General features: G+C 45.9%; 1 protein-coding gene across 3 annotated transcripts; it reads left to right on the forward strand.

Moving 5' to 3' along the window:
• Positions 1–625: 625 nt before the first annotated feature.
• TENT5A (terminal nucleotidyltransferase 5A) lies at positions 626–11,286 on the forward strand. 3 transcript variants are annotated; one of them, XM_028722848.2, is made up of 3 exons: positions 626–1,176; positions 3,818–4,391; positions 5,925–11,286. In XM_028722848.2, the coding sequence occupies exons 2-3, from the start codon at positions 3,906–3,908 to the stop codon at positions 6,702–6,704; spliced, it is 1,266 nt and encodes a 421-aa protein (XP_028578681.2). In that variant the 5' UTR covers positions 626–1,176; positions 3,818–3,905; the 3' UTR covers positions 6,705–11,286. The 3 variants fall into 3 exon arrangements, with proteins under 3 accessions (XP_028578681.2, XP_028578682.2, XP_028578680.2); XM_028722849.2 differs by having other exon boundaries at positions 626–1,154; XM_028722847.2 differs by lacking the exon at positions 626–1,176 and adding an exon at positions 3,031–3,351.
• The last annotated feature ends 410 nt before the right edge of the window (positions 11,287–11,696 follow it).

Here is an 11,696-nt window from a genome sequence, read left to right on the forward strand (position 1 = left end):
CTCAGTCCCAGATTGCGTGCGATTGCGTGATAGGAATAATGCCATCCCTACGCGACCACAAACTCTTCACATATCTAGCAGGGCAAAGGTAACCAATATGCTGCCATCCCCCGACACTGTTGGCCACCATTCCTGACCACTGGCCATCATAATCAGGATGGGGGGGGGACGCATCATCACATTGGACTAGCCCTGGTTTCGGGCGTGTGGTCCAGGCAGCATCAAGTCATTAAGCTGTGTTGCCACAGCAGTTTGTAGTCCACTACAAACGCAGGCGAACTTTCACAGCGAAAGCCTGCAGCTGCCTCGCAGTCAAGGCCTCCTATTAAAGACTGATGTTGCCCATCTCTCTCTGCAGCCCCACGGCTTTTACAGAGAAACCTTCCCGGAGTAGCAGCCCGAGCTTGCGTTGCCTACTACAACCTAGTCCCAAAGGCAGCGCTTCCTCCCGCCGACCGCTGCTAATTGGGAAGGGGGGAAAGAGAGGAAAGGCCTTCTTTTCCTTCTCGCCCCGCAGCACAACGAGGCTCCTAAGACGCAGGATCTTCTCGCAAGCGCCTGTGAATAGGCAGCTCTTCGGTGCGTGGGCGTGTTTACTCTCCCCCTCCCTCCTTCCCTCCCACGGCTCATTCACTCGGAGCTGGCACGCTTACGCTGCTTCTCGAGCCCTTCTCCGATTGGCTCTTCACCCCAGGGGCCTGGAGGAGGAAAATAAAGCGTCACGGCCAAACCGGCGCTGATTGGCCAGGCTCTTCTCACATCACAGGCTTTCGGAATAGCCCTGCAGCTGTTGCTGGAACGTCAGTACCTGTGACGTTCTATCTGCTCCATTCCTATTATTGCTCCTCCAGCTGCTGCCGCCGCTGCTGTTTTCGCTCACCCCCCCCTCCGCGCCTCTCTTTAGCCTTCATATTCCTGCGAGAAACGTGACAGCCACCTCTTCGACCATGCACGAGTCCTCGGCCACCAATCCTGCTCTGTCATGCCTCTAAAGTCCTACGCACCAAATATATAAAGAGGAATCGAATCTGCGCAGGTGGAGTCTCTGGGAAATCGCGCTTTACCCCTAGATTGCTCAGATGTCAGATTATTCTGTGGTCACGCACTGAAGAATTAAACCGCTGGGAGAGAGAGAGAGAGAAAGAAAGAGAAGAGTGAGTTTATATATATATATAAGTGAGTTTATATATATTTATATATCTATTCCCCATTACCCATTGTGCATGCATGATCAAACGCAAACTTTTTTTTCCAGGGACATTCACAACTGCGTAGCTAACCCTCGTTTAACGACCTTTTAGGTTTTTCCAGTAGAAAAAAGAGAGTCTAGCAGCAATAAAAGGGACTGGTTCTCCAAGCAGACAACCTTTGCATTATATCGTGTGTATTTTGCTGTGTGTGCTGTAGAATCCACGGGAAGGAGAATCTGCTCCTTCCCCCGCGCGCGGCTTGTGCGCAGTTCCATCTCATAGCTGGAGCGGAAGGCGATGGTTCTGCCATTGGGCTGTTAATCCACGGCGCACTGGGGAGCTACTTTCAGAGAATAAAAACAAGAGGGGAGTAGGTGACAACATTTTGGATTAGGCCAACTTCTTCCTGTGAAATGACGTGCTAGCTGCACAGCACTACGGATCTGGCCAAGTGGAAGGTGGTCTAATAAAAAGCTGGCACCGCTATTTTGCACTTACTCCTGTCCTTCGCAGCAACAGGTGGTGGTGAACTCTGGATTTCTTCCTAGCCAGTTCCTGCAGGCATTTTATTATTTCCAGCTGCAAATCACGGCTTTCTTTGCCCAGGATTATTGCTTCGGGTATATCCAGAATCCAGTCCCAAAACGTCTTGACCTCCCCAATCTTAAAAGCGTCCCCCCCCACTCCACCGGGGTATTTTTAAGGACAGTACTTGGAACGGGGGTTCTGATTGCCAGGCGCACCTGCATTCTACCTTTTATTCCGAGCGGGGGAATAATGTCTGGGCCGGGGTGTCCCCCGCCACTCCAGCTTTCTTTAAACGCCGCCTGAGAAGCTGTTTCCCACTTTGTCCCGTGCTTTACAAATAGCTTCAAAAACCAGAAGGCATCGCTGCTTCACTAGCCTGGTGCAGTTGGATCATTCTCAGGTCCCCCGGGCGCTGTAAAATACTGAGTACGCCGTGTTCAGATGCCTGTGACCCCCCCCCCTTTGGCAGTTTCTTTTGTTCCATGAACATCCACGGGAATCTTGCCGCTTAAGGTGCACAGCGCAGCCATGCAGTGTCGCCTCCTACTCCTTTCCGGACTGCTCTCCTGACAATTCAATAGAGAGAAAGGCGGCGGGGGCGCTCTCTGTAGAGTAAGCGCTTTGACAACTGAACGCAGTTAAAACAGAGCCAGATCTCAGGATCTCTAGATACCCACAGAGCTGTTTTCAAAATGTTTTTTTTGAAAAAGGAACCACCCTTTCTCAGAGACCCCAGGCTGGCTATTTATGAGTGCGAAACGTCCCCGGCTCGGCAATGGATTCCATCCCTGGGTGAAAATGTAACCTACCCCTCCCTCTCGGCCTCCCTCCCGTTTCAGCTCGACACAATCGCAAAGCACAGACTCAGCAGGGAGAGCCAGAGAATGTTCCACATGCAGGCTGACATAACTCCCACCCCCTGTTCCTGATCGAACGCCCGCGGGTCCCTAGTTGACTTGATTTTTTTAAAAAATAAAAATAAAAATTGCAGCCCTCTCGCCTACAGAGCCGCCCACGCCAAACCCTCAGTGTGCCACTTTTTTTTTTTTTTTGCCAGCTCCCTCCAGGATGTTCCAGCAGGATCCAGATCCTTCCAACTTTCACCTTTCTTCCCTTTCCAGAAAGGAGAGGATTTGTTTGGCACGGGGGAGGAGGAAGCGGCTCTAGAAAAGCGGCTGGGGAAAGCATAGGGACCAGCTGTTTATGCAAATATGAAGGGGCGTGTCTGGAAAGGCCTGGGCGAAGGGGGGGTTAGGGAGGGAAGGAGAAGAAGTGTCCCTATGCAGATGAGAGGGGCGTGGGCAAGCGGAGGGTGGCTCGGATCCCCGGAAGAGCGAGAAAGCCCATATAAAAAAACTACAGAGGACATTCCCAAGCAGAACCAGCAAAAGCTCTAGAGGCGACCTAAGGCTGCGCAGGGCGAGCGGGAGCAGCTCCGGGGAAAGCTCGACGCCTGCTAGCTGGGCGGAAGAACCGGGCAGGATTCCGGAGGAAAGCTTTGCACCAGGCGGCTCCAGTGGCGCAAGGGGTGCAGGCTGCCTGCCCTCGCCATCCTTCGCTGCTATCCGTCAGGAGGGCAGCTCGATCACACGCGCGCGCGCCACACGGCAGGTGATCAGGAGCAAGTCCCCAGGTGTGTATACTGGAGCGGGACGGTGACAACACACTTAAAACTGCATCCTGTTCCTCCGAAACGCTGAGTCCACTCCGGGAGTCGTGGCTTCACTTGAAAGCGCCGCTTAGCTCAGCCAAAGCCGCTTTCCGGGAAGGGAAGGGGGAGCAGGGAGCGCCGGAGAGCTGCTGAGATCCTCCAACCACTTCAGACCTGTCAAGAGGAAGGGGCTTGAAGATCCAGGGCCATAGCTACGGGGTGGGGGGGACTAGCCGGGTTTTTTTTGCCCCGGGTGAAGCCTCTAGAGGGGCGCCACTGAGACTCCCAGCGTATGTGTGCGTAAATACGCGCGCGGGGTGTGTGTGCCAAACTGGGTGAAATAAAGCTTACTTTCGCCCCTGTGAGGATCGCAGTCTTCGTCATAAGCTATAAATTCCTGATTTTTTGCTTGCCTTTTTTTTTTTAACCCCTCCCCCCGTCCCGCTAGGAGTGGAAGAAGAAGAAACTCCAGCAAAGGAGGCCTCTCTTTCTCTCCATCTATTTGATCCGCTCCAACTTGCAAACGGCGCTGGACCATGGCAGATGAGGAAAATATTCTCAGTAGCAGCACTAGCAGCAGCTCCGACGGCGCCGACGGCGACTGCCCTCGGCAGGCTATTGCCGAGCCGTGCCTGGGTTGTAGCGAGAGCAGCCGCTGTAACGTGCTCAGCTGGGAGCAAGTGCAGCGCCTGGACCGCATCCTGAGCGAGACCATCCCGATCCACGGCCGGGGCAACTTCCCCACGCTGGAGATGCAGCCGCGCCAGATCGTGAAGGTGGTGCGCAGCCGCCTGGAGGAGCAGCGCATCGGCGTGCGCGATGTGCGCCTCAACGGCTCGGCGGCCAGCCACGTCCTGCACCAGGACAGCGGCCTGGGCTACAAGGACTTGGACCTCATCTTCTGCGCCGACCTGAAGGGAGAAGCCGAGTTCCAGACGGTGAAAGACGTCGTCTTGGACTGCCTGTTGGATTTCTTGCCGGAAGGAGTTAACAAGGAGAAGATCACCCCGCTCACCCTCAAGGTAAATGGAAGGCGCTCGCAGTCCCCGGCCGGCTGGGAGAACCTCTTTTCTCGCTTCGCTTCTGCCTCTCCAAAATGGGCCGGCACAGAGCAGCGCAGGCGGACAGAATGGAGAAGGCGCAGCCTCTAGGACAAGCTAGCCCTTATTTTAGATTGCAGTACAGCTGAATACAAATTTTTAAAAAATAAATTTTTAAAGGGGGCAGAATACACCCCCCCCCATTGCTAAAACCCCAACCCCAGGATTATTCACGTACAGGTCCTCCCCTTAAAGCTTATTGAAACTTGGCATGGTTCCTTAGAGTGATTCCTAAGTCTCTATATGTGTGTACATGTGTACAGTATGTACAATGTGTATGTACAATATTGATAGGCAATTATCAATTAATTATTTTTTTCTTTGTAAATGCACCCTGAGCCAAACCGAAGTACTTGGATTTATGCTAACTTAGCTCCATTAATTTCTCATCAGGCTAAGCCATTTTAAATACAGTTACTTTCTTTGAATTGGTTTGTGGCTGGGACCGCTAGAGGGTCACGGTGCTCCTCTGTCTCCTTGCCCTGCAAAGGCTGGATTTGCTGTCAAAATACTCTCTTAATGCTGCTCTGCAACCTGTCTTAAGTATGTGAAGAGCCCAGCTTTTTCTTCCCAAAAAAATGCGCTTCACTTCACTGCTTTGTGTTTAAACACCTTTGCAACGCTGATTAATTAGCTTAATTAGCTATGGGGAACCCGGATTGCCTTGAATCAAGTAACTGTTTTAACCAATGGTGCAGTAAGGGCATTTTAGATGGTTTAAAGGACCCTACTCCCGTTCCCCTTCTTTAGATGGCAGTGTGGAATGAGCCAGCCCTGCTAAGTTTGGGGGCTGTCCTGCTCATTGTGTTGACATCCGCCCCAAGGCCCTGCCTTGGTGGCCCCACAAATGTTATTCTAGATCACAGCAGGGGAAGAATGGGTTGATTTCCCTCTCTATACCTGCTCTGGTTTTGTCTTGCCTTGTCTTGGGGGTGGGCAGGAGATTATGAAGGTTGAGATAATGTTGAAAGTTCCCAGAATATTGGTGCAAGTTTATTTTTAAGGGAAAGCTACTAGTGATTTTATAAGATACAATCTGATTATTATTCTCCTTTGCATGTATGCTACATTTTAACCGTCTGAAAGAGTCCTGTCCCCTTCACTATATCTCTGTGTGTGCATGTTTGTTTAGCGTGCATCAATTCAATCTCTTTGGAGGAAAAGCCTTAATAAAATCCTACAGAATATGTCCTTTGTGCAGGACCATGCTACAAGCACTCCCTCGCCCTTTGGTCCTATGCAACTGCAGGTCTGCAAAACCGCATGCTAAATCTGTCCACAGTGTCTCTTTCTTACGCCTGGGCTCTGTAAATTTGCTCTGCTGCAAGCTAGGGCAGGGTGGAGCTGGGATCAAATGCAAATGCAGACTCTAAAGAGGAGGTGCTTTTATTGGTTTTCTGATCTGCTCCTCCCTCCTCTCTCTCTCTCCCCAACCCCGTGTGTTTCAAATTGTAGGAAGCCTATGTGCAGAAAATGGTGAAAGTGTGCAATGATTCAGATCGGTGGAGTCTCATCTCCTTGTCCAACAACAGTGGGAAAAACGTGGAGCTGAAATTTGTGGACTCCCTGAGAAGGCAGTTTGAGTTCAGCGTAGATTCCTTTCAGATCAAGCTAGACTCTCTCCTCCTTTTTTACGAATGCTCAGAGAACCCGATGACTGAAACTTTTCACCCAACTATAATCGGGGAGAGTGTCTATGGGGATTTCCAAGAAGCTTTTGATCACCTTTGCAACAAGGTCATTGCTACCAGAAACCCGGAAGAGATCAGGGGAGGTGGTCTCCTGAAGTACTGCAACCTCCTCGTAAGGGGCTTCAGGGCAGCCTCGGAATCCGAGATCAAGTCTCTCCAGAGATACATGTGCTCCAGGTTTTTCATTGACTTCTCGGACATCGGGGAGCAGCAGCGGAAGTTGGAGTCGTACTTGCAGAACCACTTTGTGGGCTTGGAGGACCGCAAGTATGACTATCTCATGACCCTTCACAGTGTGGTGAATGAGAGCACCGTGTGCCTGATGGGACATGAGAGGAGACAGACTCTCAACCTTATCACCATGCTGGCCATCCGTGTGCTAGCTGACCAGAATATCATCCCCAATGTGGCCAACGTCACGTGCTACTACCAGCCAGCCCCGTATGTAGCAGATGCTAACTTTAGCAATTATTATATTGCCCAGGTTCAGCCAATGTTCCCGTGTCAGCAGCACACGTACTCGACTTGGTTGCCCTGTAATTAGCAGATTTAATAGGCTTGGTGGAGAGTTTGTTTTCTGTCAAGCAGATAAAGGGGGGGAAGGCAGAACTCCCCCCTCTTCTCCTTTTTTTCAAAACAAACAATGGGGTGTTTTTTTGTGTGTGATGGTGGTCTGCTCTGGCTTTTCAGCTTGAGGGAAGCTGTCGGTTCTTCAGTCTAATGAAACAGAGAGTGATTTAGAAAAAGAACCGAAAGACAAAAAACCTCATTGGATTCTCTACCCCAAAGCACAGAGGCCTGTCATGAAAAGCATTTAGGTCCCCTTGAAGGAAACCAGGGAGGAGGAATGCTTGATGACAATATGGGTTGGTGACGCCTGCTCCCATAGCTATGGCAGAGTGAAAGTTGGGAAGCCTTTATTTTTTAAATGAATCTGCAAAAAAAACAAAACAAAACAAAAGACAGGGGAGGAAATACGAGTGGGGAAGGGAAAGGAAATATGCGTTCAGGAATTTTAAGTTAGATTCATAACACAGAGATATGTTGGAATAAGAGATATTTTAGAATTACTGCCTTTGGGGCATGTATTAAGTGCTGTCAGTGGAATGAACCCATAGAATGTATAGCTTGCTTGAATAGAAAGCTTTAAGAGAACCAGCTTGCTCCAAAATGGGGAAAAAAGAAAAAAAAGCAGTTGTAGGTGGGTACAGTTATTTTTTTAAAGAGAGAAACGGGGGGGGGGGGAGATTATGACAAATTTCATCATTTCCAGCTGTGTGTGTGCTTCACATTTTGTAAAAAAAAAATGTGGAAAAGCCAGAAAACCAGCTGTAGCAAGCATCATATGCTTCAGGACCAAAGATTTCTCAGATAAGTTATCCAAGCAAGTAGAAAGCAGAGTAGACTATTAAAAAAAAAGAAAAAAAAAGAGGAAAGATAAGATATTACTATATTTGTACATGCTAATGTTAAACAAAAGTGCCTGATACCTTTAGAAAATTTGAAGTGAGAAAAATATAGTTTTGTGGTTTAAACTTGCATTTTGTTTTTATCAGGGACACAAGAAACAAACAAACAAACAAAAAAGCTTGTGAATAAATGGTGGAGGAAATGCCTATTTTTTTCACTGGCAAATACCTATATAAAGTTTCTATTGTTGGCGTGATGTTATCATAGGTACATGTGTGTATGTGTGTATATTGTGTGTGTGTGCGTGTGTGCGCGCATGTGTATGTATGTATACATGCATACACACATATTTTCAATATGGTCTGGGAAAATGTAGCAATTTTAAGGAATGTTTTAAATAAAATACAGTGTGTTTTCCAGTCTGCAACAGGATTATCATAATGCTGTGGGCACTTTGCAGAGAGTTATCCTGCACCAGAAAATCTGAATAAACAAACTATTCATAAGCAAGATGGGATTCAAAGGATGCATTTGGTCGCAAGAACATAAACAAATCCATTGGGTTACTTGTGAGCCATACTAGTTTCAAACATTTCACCCACTGATCCTTTTGTCCCCTGTTTTGTACTGTAATATGGTTTTGACAGTTAATTCACTAGTACCATGATTGCATGCCTCTCTGATGTACAGACAACCATCGGAATGTGGCTCAAATGGATAGCTCCCTTGACAGCTAAAGAATATTGTATTTGAATAATAATTATTGACATTTAAAAAGAGCAAGCAGAATGCACTGTGCATTCCAGGACCACTAAAAGTTAGTAAATGTGAAATTGAACCATTATGAAGACTGTTGCATGGATTTTGGAAATCTATATTTTATATTACACACACACACATTTTTATGCAAGTATTAAACAACTTTGGTTGTCATACTGCGTTTTCCAGTTTAGTACTGTACCTTATTTAAAATGATTAATCTTTTGCATTGGGACAAATAATTTAATTTCCTTTCTCTCAAGAGACTTAGGGGAATGCTGGGAAATCATTTTACTGGGAGGGTTTTTATACCCTCACCACTGTAGTGATGATTATACAAAAGAATTTAACCATTTCTTCTTTTTTTCATCCAGCCACTTTTTTTTTAAAATTAAAGCAAACAAAATCTAACTTAACACCTCAGTCACAATCAAACACAGCGTTAAGTGCTCTTACGTCCGGAAACGTAAAAATCTTTGGGTTCCAGTGCTCCAAATCTGTGTTGGATTGCGGCCTACACCTTGTTTTATTAATGCTAAGAAAGGAAGCCAAGGTTACAGTTTGGGAGAGGAAACTGAACTAAGCCACCCACCACTGCGGAATCAAAGGGAGAGAAATACACGCTGCACGGGGAAATGTTCAAGCAACATAAAATATTTAAAGGGGAGGGATTAGTAAACTGCTAACCAGGCAATTTAGCATCCCATTGTCCTAACAAAGCTACTGGCAATACATTTGTCCCTTCCCCCATTATCCATTACTGAAGCTTTTCTATTCTTAACCATCCCTTTGTGTCTGAAGGTCAGTTTAACAGGACCCCAGCTTGTTTACTCAAGTCTCTTCCTTGTGAATTCTGCAGGAAATGTAAAATTAATTTCCATCTTGGCAGTCGGTCCCCCAGTCGTCACTTTTTGCTCGTCTGTTCACTACCCACAGCCTGCTTAGAAAATCGCAAACCTCACCCTCATAGCAAATACACATCTAGTCAGTGCTCAGTTGCGAAAATGAAATGTCCTCTTTCCATTGGCCCAGCGAATCAGCAGGGAGATGTGCTTTGTCAAAATTAGAGTCTAGCCTGTTGTTGCTCAGAGGGGATTTCTGAGGGAAGCTGAGCAGAAGGCTGGAGCAAGAGGATCAGCTGGTAATGTGGTATGTCCTTTCCTACCACAGCTATTTTGCTGCAAATAAATGAGTCATCCACTATTGAAAAGGGTTTGGGGTATCTGGCAGTGCTTCAGCCACAAAATGCTGATAATACAGTATAGACATTTTTTCCCCTTTGGAGCAGCCTTTCCCCTCTTTTAAGAAAACCAAACACGGCTATTGTTAGTCTGAGGATTACAGGGTCACTGTCTCTCTTCTCCTCCCCCTTCCCTCTCGTAGTTCAGGTAGATGCATCTCATGGCAAGCAGCAAATGGTTGCCTTGCATCACATGCCCCACAAACTCTGTTCACTAGGTGAAATAGCTCTCTCTCTCTCTCTTTTTCTCTCTGCTTTAAGGAGCCAGCAATCTTCAGCCACTAACAGGGCTTTGTTGCATCTGGCTGGCAGTGGTGGTTGTTTTTAAACCGTCTGGTGATAGTGATGAGAAGGTGCTTTGACTCTAGGTCAAAACTAAAATAACAGCATATTTTCAGAACGTGTTGGCTTCTGTGATTTGCAGACCTAGTCCTTCATATGGCCAAACAGCATCCCCCCCCCCGATCCTTCTCCAATTTTATTAAACTAGCACATTCATAAGAAGAAAATGTTTGTTACTCTTAGGATCTAGTCCTTCTATTCATTCAGCAAAAGCTTCAAATGCATTTTAAAGAAACTAGGTTTTAAGCAACTAGCTTAAGATGTTGTCTTAATTACAGTCCTATGGTTTGTGTTACTGTTGGGTTAAATGTGAATCAAAGAGGAACTAAACCTCTTCTGATATGTCATTGGGAGATGAGGGCAAAGACATCAGATTCTTTTTGAAGAACTAGTAGAATCCGCAGTTTGTTATCGTTCGTTATTGTGAAAATTCAGTTGTCCGTGTCTGCTATGTGGACCTCAGGTGATTGCATATCACTTTTATCCTTATGTAAATATCACTCTCATTTATCCAAACATTTCATTCTCAGTCCTGGGTCATTCAGTTCAGATAAATTGAATCATACTGTGTATATATAATCCACAATATGCAAAAACAAAACAAGAAAAAAATGGGGAGGGGGGAATAAAATGGAAGCAGGATTCATATTTTCATAACTTTTTTTATTTAAATGCTTTAAGACTTGTTTGCTGCTATGTATTGCACAAAGTTTCATGCACAGCTTATAAATGCCTGTTGTAAGTGCTTTATATGTGAGTTGTATTATATTGAAGACTCATCCATTCTGAGAAAGCTTTAAATAGTTTGTGGAAAGAAAAACGTGTAAAGAAAAATGAAAATGAGATGGAGAGAAATATATCTATCTAATGACATATTAAGCACTTTTTGGTTTTTTTCCCCTTGGTTTTTTTGTGTGTGTATTGCTTTCTGATTTCCACTGCGATGACAAAAATCCAAAATCCATGTACAGGTGTTGTTGTTTTTTTGGGTTTGCTTTCTTAGCAAGCCGTGATTATACCTAGTTAAACATCAGAAAGGCCTGCAGACTTCAGGACTGGTTGAACGTGGCACCACAAACTCTTGCAGTCTGTGGGAAGTCAAGTGATGCTGAATTTGTTCTCCTGTGGCATTCCGCACAACTTTAGTCTTCAGCGAGACATTCTGCTGCATCAAACCGCTCCCCTTGGACTGTTCCTTTAGGAACTTTTTGACTCTGGGTTCTGTTGGAGGCTGAAACAAAAAGTGGATGGGAAACAGACACTTCTAACCAAGTAAAGCATTTGCTCCAGTGCTAGCGGGAACAGATTGTGAATTTTGTTTACAGCATCCAATATTTGGATTTTTTTGTAAATAAAAATGATGTTATTTTTTCTATTTATCTGTGTCTGGTGTTTTCAGTTCCTCAGATAATTTCCGCCTTTTTTGTAATTAATGTGGCTTGACCTCCATTGGAAAGAGCAATGGTAGCTCATTTCTGAAAAGCCGCTTTTTCATTGGGGACAGTATAAATTTGGGTTTCATCAGAAACAATTGAACCTTAGTTCCAGAACATTGGACAGGACACTGAGTAACATAAATATCAGAAGCATGAGAGTCCCAGTGGGCTATGAATCCTCATGAAACAGTTGGAAGTTTTAGAAATAACACTGTACTTCATATGCAATGCAATCCTATGTTTACACATTTATTCTCCTCCACTGTTATTTTCCTACCTTCATTCTGAGTATATTATTTATCCTTTACATCCATTAAAATGGAGAATCACTTCCATGATGCCAAGGATT

Source organism: Podarcis muralis, chromosome 3 (genome assembly GCF_964188315.1).
Source record: "Podarcis muralis chromosome 3, rPodMur119.hap1.1, whole genome shotgun sequence".
Taxonomy (NCBI): domain Eukaryota; kingdom Metazoa; phylum Chordata; class Lepidosauria; order Squamata; family Lacertidae; genus Podarcis; species Podarcis muralis.

What these genes read in the sequence shown, in the direction of transcription:
- TENT5A (XM_028722848.2), top strand. Translation starts at nt 3,906, where the DNA reads ATGGCAGATGAGGAAAATATTCTCAGTAGCAGCACTAGCAGCAGCTCC. An exon ending in TCACCCCGCTCACCCTCAAG is followed by an intron (nt 4,392 to 5,924) that starts GTAAATGGAAGG and finishes TTCAAATTGTAG; the next exon opens with GAAGCCTATGTGCAGAAAAT.